At 37.8% G+C, this 21,811-nt stretch overlaps 1 protein-coding gene across 4 annotated transcripts in view; it reads left to right on the forward strand.

The window, feature by feature from the left end:
- The first annotated feature begins 373 nt into the window (after positions 1 to 373).
- TMPRSS7 (transmembrane serine protease 7) overlaps positions 374 to 21,811 on the forward strand; it is a 31,618-nt gene continuing 10,180 nt past the window's right edge. Inside the window, exons 1-10 of one of the 4 annotated variants that reach the window (XM_072917218.1) lie at positions 374 to 1,259; positions 4,952 to 5,144; positions 5,848 to 5,978; positions 8,330 to 8,397; positions 9,420 to 9,613; positions 10,446 to 10,484; positions 13,265 to 13,493; positions 14,832 to 14,962; positions 16,150 to 16,262; positions 17,653 to 17,759. In XM_072917218.1, the coding sequence (XP_072773319.1) occupies positions 1,209 to 1,259; positions 4,952 to 5,144; positions 5,848 to 5,978; positions 8,330 to 8,397; positions 9,420 to 9,613; positions 10,446 to 10,484; positions 13,265 to 13,493; positions 14,832 to 14,962; positions 16,150 to 16,262; positions 17,653 to 17,759 (1,256 nt within the window). In that variant the 5' untranslated portion in view covers positions 374 to 1,208. Of the gene's footprint in view, positions 1,260 to 4,951; positions 5,979 to 8,329; positions 8,398 to 9,419; positions 9,614 to 10,445; positions 10,485 to 13,264; positions 13,494 to 14,831; positions 14,963 to 16,149; positions 16,263 to 17,652; positions 17,760 to 21,811 lie in introns of all 4 variants that reach the window. The other 3 variants (XM_030288129.4, XM_072917235.1, XM_072917269.1) reach the window with 3 other exon arrangements.

Below are 21,811 nucleotides of genomic sequence, written 5' to 3' on the forward strand. Positions count from 1 at the left end.
ATATGGCCCAGAGCTTAACATATTACTTTGTATGCTTAAAATACCTTGCAGTTCTAGATCAAGCAGCAAGGACTGAGGACAGTAATTATTGTGCCTCAGAGTGCAAGCCAAAGATGACTCCTGATAAGAAGTGTTTATTTTGCTAGTACATTATCTAACCGTAGGAATTTTTGTCTTGTAGTTGAAGTAATTTATTGATGGTTACATGGACAGAGCATAGATCACAACTGGAGCTCACTTGCTATGAGTTCCAAATACATCTTTTCTATTCTATACCTCTATTGTAGGTTTGGTTTTGGTTTTTTTTTTTTTTAATTGCTAGTCTAGGTTTTATGTCTTCAAAGATAAATTAATAGAAGGGTAATTTTTAAAATAATATTTGTATATAACCAGTACCATTTCTGCAGTTGACTCAAGGAAGGCATTGAGATTGTTAATCACTTAAAAGGAAAGACAGCTCTATACTTAGCATCCATTGAGGAAAGTACTGGTTTACATCCTCTATAAATATTTAATTAACAAAGACAATAGGATGGAACTGTTATAATACGAGTGACTTCCTGCATCTGATTACAAAAAGGATTTTCAGTTTGAAGCCTGATTATTTTAATAATATGAAGTAAGTTGCCTGGAGCAGTTTATTTTTCAGTTATAATAAAAGAACCAAATTTAAGTGTTCAGTAGTGTACGTTACAAAATTTTAGAAGAGTCCAAATGCTGATCTTGATTTGCTGTTATCTGCATTTTTCAACACTCTTACTTAGGATGCTTAAATTTCTTTTCCTTATTTTAACATATTTTTGCTCTCACTTTTACATTTTGCTTGCCACTTTTCTTGTTCGTGTAACTAATGTTGTGACATTTTCACAGAATCATAGAATATGCTGAACTGGGAAGGACCCATGAGGATCAGTGATGTATAGATTTTAGCACTGCAGTTTTGTATTTTAATATTATAACTTTATAAAGACTATGAAAAGCCTATTTTATCTAGTCTGAAGTTACATGATAGCAGTCTTCTAACATTTGCAAAGGTGCAGTAGGGCAGATGAGATTACAATTGGAAACTCATGGAAGTAAATTGATGCCTCTTTTGGTCCTGGACATTGCAATTAGCTGTCTTCAGCTTCACAAGCAGAAGGGGTGCCTGAGAAAAGGTGCAAGCCTCTTTCTCAGCTTGGACAAATCACAAAATTAATTCTCCTGAAATGGATGAAAAAAATGATCCCCCAACAGCTAAACCTGAAGATGAAGTAAATGTAAGTAGGTGACTTAAACATTCTTGATTTTCTATATTTAATTACATTATTAGATGCCTTGTGATCTAATTCTCAAGTGTTAAACTTAATATGATGGTTAGATTTGGTATAATTTTCTGGTTTATAGCTCAGTCTGAAAATGTCAACATGTGTTTATCCCTGGATTGCTAACATTATCTATTTTCAGACAATTGAAATAATGGACACGTCAGTGTGACAACATAAAAGCTTATATCGGTGTTATGCAGCATTTTTTTCCAAAAAAGTTAACTTCTAGGCAAGAAAGGCAACATTAAAGGAGGCAATGTATTTTGCTTTTCCCAGAGAAGATAGGGAAGGGGATTGTGGTATGAGAGCTGACTCATGACAAAGATGTAATTAAATAATTTAGTGTTTGGTGATAGTCAAATTGCAATGTTAGCTGGAAACCAGTTCTAGAATACAAGAACTAAGTTGCAGTAAAGGAAAGCTGAGTTGAGAATTATGGTCCTTATTGAGAGAAGGGAGCAGCTTAACTTTGCTGTTGCTTTCCTTACTATAAAATGTTTATGGTAAATTAATAAAACCTATAGAAATATTGATAATGTAGCACACAGCATTCAATATTCCTATGAATCCCATGTAACAGACAGCTTTGTAATTAAAAGCTTGATACAATTATTTCTTAAAAAAAAAAGAGGATTATAGTAGATGCAATGAAAACATCAGTTGTTTCAAGTGCCCCCTTATATATCCAGTGATGTCAATTTTGAGTAATTTTTAACAATACTTGACAGGATTTAATTTTTAATAATAAATCTGTCTGTTTAGGTCTAGAGCCACAAAAAGGAGTTACATGGTAAAACATTAATATAAAATATTATTGTGGGAATCTTGATGAAAGTGACCAGAATTTCATAAGTCAGAACTCAGCATTCATTGAGCTGCCTGAAACTGGCCTACTGAATGCCTGAGTGTATAAAGGAACTTTGTGACAATCCAGACTTTAAAAAAAAAAAAAAACAACAACAAAACAAAAACATTCATTTTCATCCTTAAAGAGACTCAGTAAGGTTTGTAAAAAATACAGAAGATGGGTAAATCAAGTGGGGAGCACACAAGACAAGTGCAGTTCATTACCTAGATAGAAGACATGAATCTAAAATGTTCCAATTCTGTGCTTAAAGATTTTATTTGAGGAAATTGTAGAGGGTCATACTTAGTCTTTTAACTCTACTTGTTATTAATTTTTACCAAGTTTTCTTCTCCTTTTAGAACATCCTCCACTCTGAGATCAAAGATTGCTCTCTGTCGCATTTGACTATGGGCCCAGCAGGATATTTGTGGGGATGTTTCTTATGCATCCTCTGAGGATACATAGAGGTCTCTTCTTGATAATATTAGTCTGTATAATATCAGAGAAACATACCAAAAACTGTGTTGGTGAAGACTTCTACAGGTTTTTAATTTTTTTTTTTTTTAAGAACAGGGCTAACATCAAAACAAGAAACAGATTTCTTGGGGCATTGATCCTCTCATCCACAGTGCAACTGGAATGTCCCCTGTGACTGCTGTGGCCCTCTCTTCACTGTGCACCTGTGAGGAAAGTGTGGCTCTGTCTTCTCCATAGCCCACTTTAGATATGGGAATCTAGAATTAGATTTACTCACACTGTCTTTGCATTCTTGTCTCCTGCTAAACAACCCTAAGGCTGTCAGCTTTTTACTGTACATCATATCTTCCAGCTCCCTACCTCTGTGATCTTCCCCTGGAATCACTGTGAATAATCAACATCTCTTTTATCCTGATTGGCCCAATGCACAGATGGGCATCTCCTGCTGTTGAGCAAAAAGAAAGAAGCATTTTTGTAGGTTATTTCACAACACCACTCTTGCACATGGGTGGCAGTTGTGCTTGTCATTTCCTGAGTGTCAAGCTGCATCAGCACAGAGCTTTTGTAGCCACTGTATGAATCGTGGCATCCCACACTGAAATCTCAAGGGTGAAATTCTCAGCTGGTTATTTCCTGATTTTCATGGTCTTCTTTCTCATCAAGTGTCATATAAATAGTATGGATGAAAAATGAATGTCGTGTCCATACATTTTAGTCTACAACAGGTCACACGCTCTTTGCAAGGTCCCTTCTGAGAGGCTTCAAACAATGCAGTGCTGGTAAATAGGTGAGCATCTGGTTGTACCCTTTCTCCTCAACTACCTGCTGTAGCTCTGCAGAGACCTATTGAGCACAGGGAACATCTAGGTCTGCCCAAGCTGGGGGCTCTGCTGCTCAGTGTGTCTCTTCTAGTGTGATTGTGAACCCCTCTGTGTATTTTTGTGTGGGCACAGAGGGGGACAGGTGATAGGACAGCAGTTTGTCCCACAGAGTGAGTCTGTCAGCATCTTGATCAAATCATAGACCAGTTATCACTGGTTGTTGTCAGAGCTGTTTGATTTGCACTGCTTAGAAATTATGGACCACTTAGAGAGGCCTCTGAGTGGCATAAATCCAGCTGTGAGGTGAGGGAGATCTGCTTTGAAGATGCCATTGAAGCGAATCTAGCTGTTCCAAAAACAAGGAAAAATACCTGTTTGTTTTGGTCCTCATCTTTAAAATGGTGAAGTTCAGTTTAATCTTCATATATATAAGCTCTTGAGCCACGTCATTTTGTCCAAGACTGTGTTGTCCTTCATAGAAGACTGTACTAAAATCCTTGCTACTGATTGCTGACTGGTATTTGTCAACACCTCCCGTCATGGACAACCCACAGCTTCCTAAAAACCACTCCCTGAGAACTTCCCTCTCACTTTTAGAGTATTTTTCCTGAATGCTCCTTGTTTATGTAGCAATATTATCCAACTTGCACTGTAATTTTTATGTAAGGAGGAAATGCACGGTGGGTTTTGGTTTGTTGAGGTTTTGTTGTGGCGTTTGTGGTTTTTGTTTTTTTCTTGTAATTTAATTCTGGTGCTGCTGGGTGCAATAGCTAAACCAGTATTCATATCTAGTACACGTGGTCAGTAATACTCTGAGTGGTCCAGGAATGTGCCAGCTAAACTCTGAAGAGATAAGACAATGAATGGACTTGAGAAATGTGTTTGAACCTCTAGCTGATCTCACAACAAACCATTAGACTGTGACAGGAGATACCCTAAAGAGAGACTTTTATGAAGTGCCAGGGACTTCTTCAGGCAGCTCTTGCTGTGCCTGCAGCAACTGATAAACATTTTTTGTCTGCTTAAATGTGCTGATTATCTTCTGCAGAGGGAAATGCCTTAGGCATGGTGTGGTGTCTGGTACAAATGGGCTTTCCAGAACAGACAAGCTGTAGATACTTTATAGGAAGTGGAAACTACTCCTGCAAATATAGAAATGGTCATGTAGGGTTTTTTACCTAGATGAGATTGTCAGGACATATTTTGGATCCAGTTTAGAAAATCTGAGACTGTAGTTCAAAATAAACTGTCAAGCCTTTGGATATCCAGGTAATGATTTTGTGCAGGTCCCATCTCAGCAAGATCTGTGCTGTGCTCTCCTTTTCACTGGAGGAAACTTCTCAGAGGGAGCCAGACATGCAGGAAGTCCATAGCCACTGCTCCACAGCCTGGAGGCGGTGGAGACTTTTCTCTGAGGAACAAAGTGCTTGAGACTTGTTGATCAGTCAATTCCTACTAGAAACATTCCACGATTTTTGTTGTCTTTCACCTCATTTTAGGCAGCCAACATTTCAGTCCAAATGGTATCTGCAGAAGACAAGTTGGCAAAGAGGATTCTGGCAAGGAAAAAGCATGACAAATTGAAGAAAAAAGATAAGTTGCTATGGAATTTTCAAAACAAAATAATTCTCTTTACCCTCATTCTATTCATTTTAGGAGTTGTAACCTGGACATTACTGTGGCTCTTCATTGGTGAGTTGCTGAAAGTTCATGCCAACTCCATATATCATTATCACTAGTAGTACTTTAAGATTACTTTAGGATCTCAGTTGTCCTGAAGGCTATTTCTAAAGTAAACATGAAAATTTTAAAATCAGGTCTGAAAAACTTTTGTCTTTGCTACGACTTAACAAGTAATTAGAAAAGCTGGCTTTAGGGAGCAGGACTTTATTTCAAGGGTATGAAAAGCATTTTAGTGTGCAAGCTGATTTGCACAGACCTGAAAGGTTTTTATGAGCTTGATTCCTCAGAAATTTTGCCTTTCACTGTGTTTATTGACCTTCTGAAGTTCAGGTAAGTACATAATTTTTCAGACTAGATTTAAGGAAGTAAAAGGGGAGTAAAATAAATATGTGTGTAATTAAGCATTAAAAGCTATTTTTCCTCTTTAGGCCTACTGCCTAAGATACCTTAGGGATGCTCCCAAATCTGGATGTTGATACTGCCTTCAATTATGCTGGCTTGTTTGTATGGTGGTATCTTATCTTGTATGTAGCTAACAGGAGCTCAATTAACCATAATTTGGTACACATCTGGAACAGTTTGGCTATAAAAGTATAGTGCTCTTTGGGTAGTTGTTTCATACCAGAAAGTAGATAGAATTATTTGGTTTCAAATTTAATAAAAAAACCTTCATTGTTATTAAAAAAAGGCTAACTGTCTTTGTTTCTTGCAGTTCAGGCAGAAAACAAAGATGCATTGTATTTTGTTGGATTGTTTCGTGTTGCCAACATAGAGTTTCTTCCAGAATATAGGCAGAAAGAGTCAAAGGAATTCCTCTCTATGGCACAGACTGTGCAGCATGTGGTAAGATGGGTGGGCTGCTTGGTTAACAAAAAAGACCAGAGCTGTGAACAAGTGATATTTAGGTGCCATTGAGGCTGCTGTGGTGTTCCACCCCTTCCCCCCAGGATTATGTGCAAGCGGTGGCTGTCTGGAGGTAGGAAGGAACTGACTGCTTTCAGCTGGTTAAACACAAACTTAGTTTTGAATGGATCTGGTTTTTACATTTGACTTAAAATTTTATGTACTTTCACCCATAAATTATGATCTGTGACTAAAATTCTACAAAAGTCCTTAAACTCAATTGCTGCTTTCAAAACATCAAACAGATGAAATCTTGAAATCTTTTGCATTTACATGGGTATCTTAAAGCATTTATAATCACCCTAGGGATCCCAAACATATTTCAGAAGGAAATCTACATTTCCTTCTGATACTAGGTATTCTAAAGACCATTATACTTCCCAAATACTTTGCATCAGTCAAAGCAGAAATAGAACTCTGGATCAATAGCTGCTCTACAGTGGGAAGAAAGTGGGGGGGATCTTGGTTAAAAGGGAATTTGACTTTAAAGGTGTAGGGAGTAAAAATACATTTTTTGTCAGGAACTGCAGCACTGTCCACATAAGGATTCAAGCATCCATATGACAACTGCTAAACAAAAACAAAACTAAAAAAAGTTAGATGGAGTCAAGAAATTTTTTCAATAATTACTAAGTTTTTGTCACCCTATAATATGAACTAACGTTCCTGTATTACAGCTCTTTCCAAGTTCTGCATATTAATCATTGAAGTTCTTTCAGATAACCAGTGCAGGGCATCACCTTTCCCTACTCTCCATGGGGCAGCTCTAATGTCCTGTATTGCCTGTGTCTTGCTCTTTTCTCAGAGCATCCTGCCCTTGCCACACATAGTGGAGAGAGGCAACAGACAGAAGGTGTTGAGCTGCCAGTGTCACCACCTCCTACTTGAACATTACTTGGAATTTATTTTTTATCTGTGAACTTTGCCTGAACTCATCAATGGACTTTGCATTGCTGAAATTGGCAACCTTAACTGTTGACTAAAATTGTCAGTAGGGAAGTGGGGGATTTGGGATTTTTTTTTGTTCTCCTCAAAACACTTTTGTTACTGGCTGCTGGCCCAGACAACCCAAGTGGTAGTAGAAAAACCTCTCAAGATAGGTTCTTTCCATTTGATAGTAACAGTAATACATAAAATCCCTTATACCTTAATCTGGAGCACAACTGAGCTCTACCCACCTTATCTGGGCCCTTAAAATTATTGTTTAAACTTCCTGTTTAAAATTATGAAAGTTAGAGATTAATGTGGATGTGATTTTTACAGCCTTTGCAATATTCTGTGTCATAGTCCTTTGCACATGAGTTTTAATCATAAAACAGCAGAGTGAGGTCCAAACAGTTTGAGGTACATGCCACCTTGTGGCTTTGAACAGGATGGGGAGAGGAAGGTTCTTGTCACACCAGTATTATCCCAGCCCAGGGAGAATCAGGAGCTTGCTTTGCCCAAAGGCAGTCCTTCGGCAGGGAACAGGCAGAGATTTTGCTTCTCCACGTTTCACACTGTGTAAAGAAAGAAGTGGGTGTATTGGAAAGAAATATGTTGATGAAGAAAATAGACACAAAAGAATCAAAGTGCAAAAGACACAAAAGAATAGACACAAAAGAATCAAAGTGCAAACAATTCCATGGGCACATTAAAAAAAAATAATCCCTTAGCTGTGAGGGGAATCCAGCACTGGGGTTCTCATCCAGGGAAGGTGTGGAGTCTCCATTCTTGAATGTAATCAACTGGAAATGGCCCCGAGCATTTATGGGTATAGTTGACCCTGCTTTGAGCAGTGGGATTGGACTAGATGCTCTCCAGAGGCCCTTTCCTATCTCAGTCTTTCTGTGATTCTGTGGGAAAAGCTCTGGTATGTGCTGTTCACTGCACCTTAGTAACAACAAAAATGTGTTGTAGAGTGTGTGTGTGCATTTCTGGAAGTTTGCCCTTAAGTTTTAGCATCAGGGTAGGGAAGCCCTCTGTGTTTGGGATTTTCTGGGTGAAGGATGTGCACTGTTGTCAAAATTCATTTATATGGAAAGAGCATTATTGTGTATGCCAGCTGGCCATGGGCAGAAGATTTGATGTTTCCTGAGAAAACAGGAGAAAATAGGATTTGTTACAGGTGCATTGGAGAGCTGGTCTATTCATCTCTTTTTCTGCCTAGCTTGGCTGATGTACGTCTGGAAGTGTGTGCATGTTGCATAGTCTTGGTGGAAAATAGGTTTTTCTTAGAAAAGCCTAGGCATATTACATCTCTAGGTGTGGCTGGTTTTCAGAATGCAAAATCTTTATACTTTGTCTTTCAGATGAACTTGGTCTACACAACTTCTTCTTTCTCCAAATTTTACAAGCAGTCCACCGTCTCAGAAGTCAGGTAAAATTGTGGTTAAAGTAATTTCTTTTCTGCTAGGCAGTAGATAATGTAATAAGCCCACAAAACAAGCTTATTTTTAATAGTTATAATTCAATGTCTTTGCTGTGTACTTGAACTGATAGCAAAATAGGTATATAACCTACACCAATTCACTTAACAAAAGTAAGGGCAAACTAAAGTCATATAAACAGTTTCTTGTCTGCCAGAAATACAATGCAACATGAACAGAAAGAATGTCAATAAAGAGGTTTTGTGATCCTTTCACTCACGTAGAAGTTTAACCACTTAAACATGCTGTTGGAGCACAACTCTGTGTTATTGACTAAATTGCACATCTTTTGTGAGTAATGTTATTGAAATAAAACCATTTTCTACTTAAGAAGTAGGAAATCTACGCAATAAAGTCTTCTTACTCTAATATTAATATTTGCAGCTAATGTTAGAAGTTTATTTATTTCAATCCTCTAGAGCCAAATACAGTTCTGTTTCAGAAACTGGAAGTTTTTAGGCTGTGTTTGATTTAAAGGGCTTTCTCCCCACTAAGGAGTTAGAGATTAGTGTGATCATACATGGCCTCTAATATGTTAAATAGTCTAGGAATCTTTTTCTACATACTGCAACACAGTGCAGGGTGAGATACATACCACTGCAGAGCTCTGCAGTTCTGGAGATGATAATGCTATTGTTTCTGTTCTATTATTTCTGTTTTGATCTTTAGGAAATAGTCCAGCTCTAATTCATGTGTAGACAATGTGATTTCCACAGATCTCTAAAGTTAGGAGCTCTCAGGAAATTAGCTTACTGAATATTCCCAACTGGGTGTGAAGAGCATTTTTTGGTGTTTTGGGATTTGTCTTGTTTGGTTGGTTTTTTAAGGGGAAAATATACATTCATGGGTTAAAGTAATTATAAAATATGGAAATAAGCCATGCACTTCTGAATTTGTGCTTCAGAAGCTTGGGCTGAGAGTCTAGTCTTCAGAAAACTTCCAATAGGATGATAACCTGAGCTCTTTATTTCAGCAACAACAACAATGGAGGCCTTCTTGTCCATTTCTGGATCGTATTTGTGGTACCCCAGGCGAAGGGGCAGGTGCTGTGTGAGGATTGTGTGGCTGCCATTTTAAAGGATTCCATTCAGACAAGTATCATTAACCGGACTTCGGTGGGAAGCCTTCAGGGCCTTGCAGTTGACATGGATTCCATTGTCCTAAGTGGTTAGTACTAGAACATATCCATATCCTTGAGGAAACACTTCATTAAGCAAATGTTTTTACCCTGGAGTAGCAAATTCTATAAATAAACTAAAATCTTGACCCTTCATCTCTAGCTTCTCTTACTAAAATCGTAATTGAAGACAAAAAACTGAGAAGGAAAATAAAAATGAGATTTGAGGTCAAATCAAGGTACAAATTATCCTTGTAAACAGTGATTGCAAAACTTCCTGCACTGGGATTGGTTATGTTCATAGTCAGGAGGTAAATGGATACCTTTGTAGCCAAATTTGGGTTAGTCTGTGATTTTAAAAGCATAAAAACATGAAGAGTTAAGGTGGATCACTTCATTGAAAATGAGACTCTTATCATTTCTCTATTAAAGATTCACAAATAGATTATAAATTTGTTAAACTCCTATGCCATTCCTGTCTGGGAACAAACTCACAACCTGTGATTCAAGCAGGTTTAATGTATTTAGCTACAAAATGTTTAATGATTTTCCCTTCTCAGGACATCAGACAGAACAATTCTGTTGAACTGAAAGATGAGAAAGGAGAGAGACTTTGTGGCCAAGGATGAGAAAATGACCTCCTGGGTACCTCTGTCTCAGTCCTTCAATTGACTTTGCTTAATTGCTATGCAGTCTCTTCTTGCCTCATCTCTAAAGCTCTTGCAGAATATTCAGAAACGAAGGGGGCTAGGGCAACCCCCTTCACTGAGAAAATGTTGTTTCCTGCGTGTTCAGGGTTAGGACTGAGGCGGGATTGAATTAAACCCTGAATTCTGGATTTCAGATAAACAAGAATACTCACACAACTCTTTTTCTATGCAGCAGGTCTTCGGTCAGATTATTGGTCAACAACAGGAACAGGTAATTCACCCTTTTGGCAGCTTCCTGCAGAGGAGAGGTGGAGAACAAAGCTCATGCAAAGATTTTAGCTGGCATATTTTTTTTCGGAATCCAACAACAACTTTTGCCATGCAGCCAAGTCAAGCTCTCCTAGTTCTGAGGTCCACAGGTGGACTTCAGGTCACAGAGCATGGTTTGCAATGTTTATATTGCTAACAGCCCATAATTTCTCAAAACTTAAGTCAAGTTTGCTACAGCATTCATTCCTTAAAAGCCTCCTGACTTAAGCTGCAAAACAGAATATTGGCTTCTATGCCATCTCATTAATGTGCATTTTATTTCTATAATGTGTTTTATGTATTGGTGTTTACTTGCATAGTGATTTCATTTCCCAGTTCAGTGTTCCAGGGTGGAAAAGTTAGCACAGTTGGTTTATTCCAGAATGCAGCCCCTAAAACAGAAGAAATTAGGAAGAACACAGCATAAATATTGTTGCTAAGGGTTTTTAGGACTTACATGGTATCTTTCACACAAAGGGAGAAGGATGACCTGCCATATTCTAGACATCTTTCAGAGACTTTGTATAGGCACCCACAAGTGTTAGCTGGTACCTGTAGGAAGCATGGGTATGTAATGAAATTCCTGGGAATAAACAGCATGGATGGCCATGGTAGATTCTCAAAATCTGATACTGGTGCAATTTTATTTGTTGGGGTTCTTTGGTTGTGTCTGTTTAGGGCTATGAATATGATGCAGAGGTAAAAGTGAACATGCAGCAGCACAAAACGAATGAGCATTGGCAGACTGTATTTTGAGAGCAATGGAGTTAACTTTGAGTATGGAGATGAACCCAGTGGTGGGGTCAGGCACAGATTGGAGTGCAAATTTATTGAAGGGTGGTGCTGGAGAAGGGACTTGTGGGCATCCAGCTGATGTGAGGTTCTTGCATTGCCATACTATCTGGTTGTGCTGGGTTTGCTCAGGTAAAGACTTTATCCAGCTTTGGTTTCAAGCCAGCATGCTTAAACTACTTGTAGTTCTAGAGTCAGCTCTGAATTCTCTTGGCTGTGCTCCATAGCAGCAGTGAGCTCATCCTACTATTAATTACTTAGTGGAAATAATGGTAGTTGCATGTAATTTTAGAGATTATGATCAAAGTTGGCTCTGCTAAGGGTGACTAGATAAGCACAAATAACTATTATAAAAAGAACGTTGTTGGGAAGAGATAAGAACAAGGAAGAAGGAATAACAATTATTTAAACAAAGCTTTTAATGGTTTTAACTGTAATTCATTTAAATGGAATGTGACCCTTACTGATTGTTCATAAACATTCATAGCATTAGTTTCAAGACTGTAATTTAGAAGTGGAAGTTGGACAAAGCCTGCCACTTCCTCTCTTGATTAACTACTGGTTAAAAGGTCAGCATTTAATTTGAGTCAACAGTTGGTAGTAAACTTCCACAGTGCTTTAATTGGTGTTCCATGATGGTAACTATTTCAGAGACTTATGTTTGTAATAGGCAGAAATTAAGGCAAATATTCAGTTTGGATCTTATTTTCCTTAACCATTTTTCTTCCTTCACACATTTCAAAGAGCTATGTTAAGAATTTTAGACATAACCAAACAAAAATTCTCTAAGCTTTTTGCTGACTGCTAGCTGAAATATTGAATTGAAATAAAGACCTCTATCTATTTTATTTGGGAATCGCAATTGTTTCAGCTTGATTGGAAAATTGGATGCAAGTAGGGTAATATTCTTCTTATCTTTGTCTAAATTATGACACAAATTTTTACCCTTTTTTTAATAACTATTGTGTAGGATAGGTTGCATAATTTTGATTTCACAGTGTTTCCATTTCTAATGGTGATTTTCAAGACTGGGCAGAACAAAGTCCTGGTCTGAATTCATTTTGATCCTGCTTTGGGCAGAATATTGAGCTATAAAACCCCTAGCATCCCTTCCAAACTGAAGGACTTGGTGAATCTGAATTTGTTGCTAGTGATATTCACTATCTGACTAACTGCTAGTTCATGTCATGATAAAACATTGAGAACCTTGACATTTGATCAATAAAAAAGCTAGGGAATACAGCCATGCAACTGCCTTTTTGCTTTGATTTTATTTTATGTATTTTAAATATCCTAATGTCCATAGAGGCAAGCAGTATATTTATGCTTCGAAAGTAGATTAGTATGTCCCAGTGAAGAATTAAGTAATTTATCCTCTAGAGACTCTGCAGAACTTTAACTGCAAATTGTACAAAATGGCACTACCTTGGTGCAAATACCTTGCAAGAACTGAATTACAGCACTGTTGGCCATGCTCTGTACTTTTTATAAATAGGCTGTTCTTGGACCACCGAGTTGTAACTAAGATGAAAACAGTGATGCAGCCAGAAAGGGAGGCTTCACAGGGTCAAAGGGGAATAACTTTAACCTGAAAAAGGTGTAGGTTTGGGTTTAGGGTAGGAAAAACTTTACAGGAACTTCTTTACTGTAAGGGTGGTTGCCCAGAAAAGCTGTAGATGTCTTTTGGAAGTGTCTGAGGCTGGGTTGGGTGGGAGTCTGGGCAACCTGGTCCAGTGGAAACTATCCCCGTCATAGCAGAGTGTTTGGAATTAAATGATCTCTTACAACCCAAACCACTCTATAATTCTATTATTTGTTTTCCAAGTTAGATATGCCTTCATATTTTGCTTTAGTTTAACACAAACTTTAGGATCTTTTGTTTTAATGCCATGTGGATTTAGGAGTTTTGGAGCAATTGCATCCAGCGTTGAAAATGTGACATTTTCACAGGAACAAATTGCATGTATGATCTCTATGCTGACCAACTACATGAGCACTTTCCTCTGGATACTCAAGCTACCTCAGAGGGAACAATCTGCTATTTTAAGCTTATTGCATCTGTGGGCCACGTTGTCCGCCTTTCCATAGTATCCCTTCAAATTGAAGCAGATAACTGCATCACTGACTCGCTCACCATTTATGACTCTCTGATGCCAATCAAAGATAAAATCCTCTACCGGTGAGTATCAATTTCTATTACAAATTTATTGACAACCTTCTGAAGATCTGTCATCTTCCTTTTTTTGGATAGTTTGGTTTTGTTAAAATTGCTCTGATCTTCATGTATTACTCACAAAACACCTGACAAATTAAAATGTCTTGGATAAGTTATCTTGCTAATAAAAGGAAAAAAATTCTTCAATTTTTTTCTCTATTTTTTTAAACTAGAGTACATCTTCACCTAGCTACAGAACTATGAAAAATTCACACATTACTGGGCAAAATTTTCTGTTTCTTAACAGGAAACAGATGCTGACTGAAAGAGAATGTTAAAATTTCCTCCCTTAAGCAAGCTATTCTGTATTAAGATTAGCGCTTTTCAGATAAAGACTGAAGTTCTGAAACTGAGTCTTGTGATTTTCACTTACTGGCACTCACTCACTAATTCAGTGCTTTTTTTAATCTGCTCTATTTGTTTAGAGGGTGATAAAAATCTAGACTTGAAGCTGTGATGGGTTGAGGGATGTGGACTATTACATTTTTTCTTTTTCTTCCCTCTCTTTAATGATCCATTATGTTAGTTTAGGGATTTTTTTTCTTTAAAATCCCGCATAATTAATTCCATAGGATTCTCCATAGGTACTCCATAGGTAAATCAAAAGGAAACAAGAACACCTCCATGAAGTAGAAAAAGCTCAGTGTTTCCACCCCTGAAACACTTTTCTCTGGCATTTCAGTCTGTGTATAAGCCTCAAAACCAGAGTCAGACAGAAAGGCTTTCCAGTCCTTTTTGAGAGCTGTCCTTTACTAATCTGTATCTCCAGTTGACTTGGATGGTGTTCACTTACATGTTAGTATCTGTAGAGGACTGAAGATGTCTGTTAGGTAATGCATATGGAAAGTAATTTTTTTTTTATGTGACTACTTGGTTGGCTCAGGTTCTTAATTTCTGACTTGAAAAATAACTTTCTTGTCTTTCCCACTCCCCAGCAAGAAGATAAAACTGTTAGTCTAATAAAATAATATTTCTCTTTCTTCCAGCTTTTTTGTTAATTTTGCCTTCATTCATTTTTACTGGGAGTGAAGGCTGAAAGTCATTAGCTCATAGAGTGAAACATTCCATATTCATTTTCATGCAATTTTGTTCATTTTTGTAAGAAAAAAAATCCAGTACTGAGTTTCTAACTAGCCTTGTAAGAGGTACTTTTTTGCTAAAGAGCATGGAGATTTGACTGGAATTTGAACCAGATAAAATGTGAACCAGTGGAAAATTTATGCATAGAGTCAGAGTAATGTGTTAAGCTTTTTGCTTTTTAAGAGATTGCTTATGTATTTGCTCTTCTTTCTTTCCCCTCAGAGCCTGTGAACCAGCTGATTCATTGGTGTCACTTGTGTCCACAAATAATCTCATGCTGGTAATATTTAAGGCAGCACAAGTAAAGGAGCAAAAGGAATTCCATGGCTATTTTGAGGTCATTACACAAGAAAGTAGGTTTGTTCTGTGTTTGCAAGTGTGTTTATGACATTGTTTCTTCTGAGATCCTGAAGTGTCTATCATGTTTCTGACTATGGAAAAAATGATTCCTGTATCTGAGTTTCTTCTTTTTTCATCTCCTCTGCATTACTCCTGTTGAGCAATGTGGTCTCATCAGACTGGCTGTGCAGAGTGAAGGCAAAAGGCTGAAAGCAGCCCTTTCAGCAAAGGCTGAAAAGCCCTTTTTTCCCTTTCAAAGGAGTGCCAGTAGATGGGGCTGTTATTCCAGCCGTAGCAGTGGTCCTTGGGACTCTGGAATCATGTTAAAAGTGTGAGGATGTCAGCCCTAAAAACCGCTTTCAGAAGATAAAGGTTCAGTTGCTTTGTCTGCATTTGCTATCGGTCCCTGCCTCCTCAGGAGCGCATAAGAGTCCATAACGTTTGTGCAGCAAGTTCATGACTTCATTGCTTTAATCTTTGAGAAATGGTGAGATCATAATAACAAATAGTGCAAGGGATGTCATGCTAGTGGCACAAGGAGGAAGATCTTGCACAACTCAGTGCAAGGAAATTCAAGTTTCTCAAAAAGATGCTGCATACTTCTCATGTAATTAAGTATTAATATGCCATCATGAAAGCATGTGATAAATTCTCCATAATAATTAACTTGAAGTTCTATTCTTTGTGAGTTGGTTGGTTTGTTTTCTTTAAGTTCAAGTCTGGGTTTTCTTTGTTTTCTGCAGAGTTTGTCTTTAATGAATTCTTTAAGTCCATTGAGCTGTTATCCAAGAAATTTTTGGCTTCTAGGAGGCTGATTAGTTTAGTTTGTTGTCCATTTCAGTTCTAACTGGCTGCATTCTAAGATTAGAGGTCCTTGTATAGTAGTGCAGTGAAGATGTATTGATATTCTTGTTTGCAAAACTGTCTTTGGTGAAATAACATAGATAAACTTTACAGTGTGTTCTGGTCCTGCAGAGACCAGCACTCATCCCTGGATCTTTATATCCCTTGTCTTCTGTGTGCATCACTGGGAAGGGTCTCTTTCTACAACTTGAATCCAGCTAAATATAATTCCTGACCTGCCCAGCTTTGCAGTGACAGAGTTCTGATAAATTTGGACACCTTTGCCCACTGAATAGCTTTACAAAAAGTATATGAAGGTTTGCCAAATGTTGCCTTTTTTTTCTTTTCTTTCCCCTAGAGTGTGGAAAAGCAATAGTGACAAAAGAGGAAACTGGCTATGAAGGGAGAATCACAAGTCCGTATTATCCAAGCTATTATCCTCCAAAATGCCTGTGTGCATGGAATTTCCAGGTAGCAGATTTTTTTCTCTCTTAGGCACTGTTGTGTGTTTTGGGCACATAGAGCTTAAGTAAGGCAGAAATGATTGAGCTGGCAGTAACCTGAATCCTCACAGATGTTTATAGAAATGGCATTGTTGAATAGCTGGCTGTGCTCAGGTGTTTTGTATCAGTTTGTTCTCTTTCTGTGCACTCGTTTTTAAGGAAGAGAACATAGTACCCAAGCTGTCCTATTACAAAGGTGAAGAGTTAAGATATGTTTTGATCTTTAGCCTGCAGAATTACTTCATGGCAGGCAATGTAAGACTTGACTGTTTTTAAGTCCTCTCTTCCCATCCACATAAATCTGGATGAAAAGTATGTATAAAAAAACTAACTTAGATATTATTGCCACTTCTCTGGTATCTTTTCATATGCCTAATACATATACTTTGTCTTCAGATGGTCTATCCTATAAGCACAATCCTGTGCTGTTTTTTTTCTAATTTGGTATCCTTTTTCTGCATCTTTTCATCCTGAAAGCAAGTTGTTGAAAGTTGACATTGTTTAAAGTACTTCTGTTTTCTCTGACTTGAGTGTTTACTTATTAGTGCTGCTGAAATAAGGTCTCTGACTTAGGGTTTGGTCTTCAGTGTTTTCCTCTCTATGGAATGTAGCCATGGATATTATAAGATCCACTTTTTATCCATCTTTCTGCTTATGGTACTCATGACTTGTTAAACTAGTGACAATGAATCACAGCAATATAAATTAAGTCCAGCTAGCCATAACCTGTGGCCTTTTCCCCTTCTAGAATGACAAGGCAATTTTTGGGGAGCTGGTCTTCAGTTCACTCTGGACTTCTATAGAAAAGTTCATTGCTCAAACCAGTTTTATTTTCAATATTGTATCTTCCTGCAATATTGAAACTTTGCTCATTTCCCAAGTTATATTTTCTGTAAGAGAGAGGGAGAAAACTTTTCATTTCTGTTTTTTTGCCCTGAATCAGCCTTTATTTTTAAATGAACCCTGCCTTGCCTTGCAAAAAATGTTCTGCTCCTTTTACGGAAGAAGTTTCCAATTAAGTATGAACACTCGTGATTTTGCTGGGTTTAGAAATGTTTTCTAAAATACCAAAGGATGCATGGCTGAGCAGGTGCTAGCAGAAGACTATGATAATGTGGTAGAAGTAACTCCTGGCATTACAAAGGTGACACAAATATTCCAGGCAGTATCTTAACTCTAAAAATCTTCTGGGGTTCTGTGTCCCTACACATTTGGATGCGTTTGAAGCCAGCACAGCTCCCAAGGTTTGTGGCAGTGCCAAGCTCTGTAATTCCTGAGATATGTTTATAGACTTTTGTATTCTGTGCCCACAAAAGGAAAAAGAAGACTGCTTGCACTGTCTTTCTTGCTCACAACAGACTCCACAGAAGAGCCTTGGTATAGCTCTGAAGTTCCATAACTACACCATTAGTGAGAAGAATATTAAAGGCTGTGAGCGAGGATGGTGGAAAATTAATGAACGCATGTAAGTACTCTGCATGAATTATTAATGTAATGGTATCAAAATAAACCATCCCATTACTACTGCAGCTCACTCAGAAAGCTTCCACAAGGACAGAAGTAATTCACTGGGGTGTCCTACCATTCTTTCATTGATGTAACAATCCTTATAAAATATGTGTGTGTGTGTATATTCTACTAAAAAGTACCAGAAAGATGAAGACAAGAGTCTTTGGTACTCTCTGGAGAGAGAGAAATGGAAAGAGTTGGATGAAGATTGATGTCCTATGAACCCTAAAATAATTCTGTGTTTTCTGGGGCCATTATACAAGGTCTGTTTAAAGCCCTTTTAAGCGTGACTTAATTCTATTCGTGCTCAGGAGGACTGTGAATCTAATTAACTTCTTGGTGAAAGCCATTGCAATGACATGATTGGTCATAGAACTGTAACTGCTTCCTCATTCCAGTCACTGTCTCTTGAAAGAGAAAATGCACAAAGTGGCTTTCAAGAAACCACTCTGTTTCTGAAGTACTTTTTATTAAAATATTGCTGCTTTTTTAAAATTAAGATACCACTGCTTTCCCAGCATATTGTCTGTCCATGCTTTCCTCAGTTTTGAAGTCATCTCCAGAATGATGGCTGATGAGGCAAGGCTACATTTAAAACATCCCATTTTTTTTTTCCCTAAAACTTCATTCAAATGGAAACACCAGTAAGATTAGTCTTGAAACTGAGTTTCTGGACTCACTGCTGGAACTAAGTGAATTAATCCCTTAAGCGTACAACTGAAAGAATTGCAGAGAGAAGGAAAATCTTCATCTGTTCTTCAATAGAGTTGTTGTATTTATAGAGTGAAAATTCAGTTTGCATCTCCTACAACTGTGCCTTGATGGGAATTGGTTGCTGGACTAGAGGCGTGCATAAAAACACCAGTCAAAGCACACCACACGTAGTGTGTTTGTGTGGGTATTTTTGGTGGTCTTTTTAAGACAGAAATTGAAAGACTTGTGATATTTGGGACAGCTGACATAAAAAACAAGTGCAAAATCTGGAGGAAAAAAATTATAATAGGATCATACTGAGGAATTCTCTCACAGAGAATCCTGAAAGAATATGAGCAGCTTTTTGACAAACCTGTTCATTATGCATTCCACAGAATCAAATGTCCGTGGTATGATTCTTCAAAGTGTACTCAGGGTTACTTTTGAAATACTGCACAAGAGCACATGCTCCTGCTCTCTGTTGCAAGTTGCTGGCTATAGTAGCAAAGATAAGCCTTCCTTTAAAAGAATGTGTTTTTCATTGAAAATAAGGCTTTTGAACTTCTGGGTTTTTTTTGTTTTGTTTTATATTTACTTTTGGACTGGAAAAAAGATACTTCAAGCATGAAACATGATGATGTTTTATTTTATTTTTTAGTTTTCCAAATTTTAATTTTTAATGAAATGGGGTGGGGGGTGCAGGCAGGGGACCCCCATTTTTCAACTTCTTGCAGTTGAAGCCTATGGGATGTTTATTCTGTTATCTTAGGTTAAAAATGGTTGAAGAACCTTTGGGATCCTGATAGCAGTAAACACTGCAACTAAGCAGGGGGTTCAGATAAGGTTCTGTCAGACCTTTAGGGAGCTTTCTCTAACCAGAGACACTGAACACAACCATGGAGTTCTTCCCTGTCTTTCTTCCAGTGGATATACAATGCTTCACTGCCTTGTCAAAGAAATTACAGCTGAAGAACTTCCAGAGGCAGGAATACCAATGAATGTCCTATGAGCAGACCACTAGTGGTTTATGTGAACACAGAGGTGCTTTATTTGTCTTAAAAATAGTGTAATATCCCATTGTTTCTGCTACAGCATGCATGTATCTGTTCATCCTCTGAAAAACCATCCTACCCACTTCAACATATGGGAGGAGAGGATCCCCTTAATCACTTTCTCTCTGGAGCAATGGCACAGAGTTACAGATGGTGCTTTGCAGTTTCCATCTGCCCTGGACCTGGATATATGACCAGTAAAACACCAGCAAAAGGCTCCTGAGGGCCTGTAGCTTTGTTTTACAAATCCCATGAGCATATGGTATTTCTCCCTGTGTACCTGCTACAGCTTTTCTACAGATGGGCAGTAATTTCCTCTGCTTTTGGTGAGATGAGTTTGTTTTATTTGTCTGAGAAAGGGTCAATGCAGACTTCAACTTTTTTTGGTGGTTTTTTATTAGTTTGGGGTTTTTTTACATTGCTAGGGTTTGTTGGGAGGAAGACTGGGTAAGTCATTGACAGAAGAGGAAATGTAGACAATGTCTGAGAGCTAATTGAAGGGAATCAGATTGGTAAACTGCATTTTGCTGTGCACTTTGACGGGCTGTTTTAGGTTGGGAGAGTTGGTGATGAACACTAAATTAAGTGACAATTGGACTTCCTGTTGTAGGAAGTCTGCACTCAACACTGATAGATTTGGTGGCTGCACTGGTTTGAAGGCAAACCAGCAGGAGGAATTAACTCCACACAAATATTTTGCAAAAGCTTCCAAGTCAGAGCTATAATTTCATAGGAAAATGACAATAAAGGCAATAGTACAGAAACACTGGCTGAAACAGAGAAAGGCAGAATATGACCTGGCACCCTGTTGGTCAGGGTGGCAGTAGCAGTCTGATTAAATGGTGGCTGCAGTCCCACTGGAGGATGGCTACAGCCTTGTTGAAGCAGTGATCCTGTGAAAAGGTCTCCTCTGGTTATCAAGTGGTGGTATTGTGGTACCTCAAGCCCCAAATTTATATATATATTATATAAATTATATATTATATATAACCCCAAATTATATACAGGTGGGACTGCTTGGTACATCCCCCAGGGCAGGGAATTCCAAAATGGGATAATGTAATTCTGTGAGTCGTTCTGGAGAGTTCTTGATGGTCCATTAGCAGCGATGGTCCCCTCAGAGTGGAGACTGCTTCCCCCGAGGGAGTTATCAGGGCTGAGTTATGGAGAAGGTAAAGAAACACTGCTCCTCTCATTTTAACAGCTCATGTGGATGGTAGTAGAAATACTTACTTTTGGTTACACCTTACATTGTAGCCCAAGACAGCAGTTGGTTTTTTTTTTCTTGGAGGTTTTTTTGGTTTTGTGTTTGTTGTTGTTCCTTTTTTTTTTTTTTTGGTGAGTTTGTTTTTAGATTTTGTTTTGGTTTTTTGGATTTTTTTTGTTTTGTTTTGAGGGTTTGTTTTCTTGCTTCTTTGTTTGGGACTACTTTTACAATTAATTTTCCTATAGTAAGAAACTGTAAAATTAACTCAGATTTTTGCATCTGCTTTCAAGATGTCAAAGAGAAGTCTTTCTTTTTTAGATTGTTTTCATCCTTTATTTTTCCCATTGCTGGAACAGAATCTCCTAGATCTGTTAACGGGATGGTTGATTTTAGTACAGTGAAATAGGACGTACATGCAAACATATGAATGAGTGTGTCCATTCCCTTTGGAAGACCTCACTGGGATGCTCAGGACGCTGAGGCAACATCTGTTCACGTGGAAATTACTGACCAATTTTTCTCCATTCATTGACATGAAGAGTAGCCCTGGTGCAATGCTTGATGAAGAAAAATACACAAGGGAAATATTTACTTCTGGCTGATAGTCCACTGCTCCATTTAACAATACAACAATCCTTTTTTTTTGTTTTTTTTCTGTTCTTTGTGTTCATTTTGTTGTCAGTGAGTGATCTTGTATTGCTGTCAAACAAGTATGTGTGCCAAGTCTGCTAAAAATCAATACAGCCACTTGTGCTCTTAAATCTAAAGATTAATATATACTTTGATTTTGACTGGAATATTAAAGCCAGATGTTTTTCTTTTAAGTGTTGCATTTTTGAGGCATTTTTGTTGAGCAGAGGAGAGAGTATTTATTTCCACTTCTAGAACAACCTGTACTGTTGATGTTCACTGATTTACTGCATTTAAAACTGTCTCCATTTTTAAAATCATGATCCAGCAACCTTTCCCTTGTCAAAGAGGCTTTGTGTTGTTGTGGGGGTTTTTTTTTGTTTGTTTGTTTGGTTTTTTTGCTTTGAGGTTTGTTTTTTCTACTTT

The sequence above is a fragment of the Taeniopygia guttata genome, chromosome 1 (genome assembly GCF_048771995.1).
Source record: "Taeniopygia guttata chromosome 1, bTaeGut7.mat, whole genome shotgun sequence".
In the NCBI taxonomy this organism is placed as follows: domain Eukaryota; kingdom Metazoa; phylum Chordata; class Aves; order Passeriformes; family Estrildidae; genus Taeniopygia; species Taeniopygia guttata.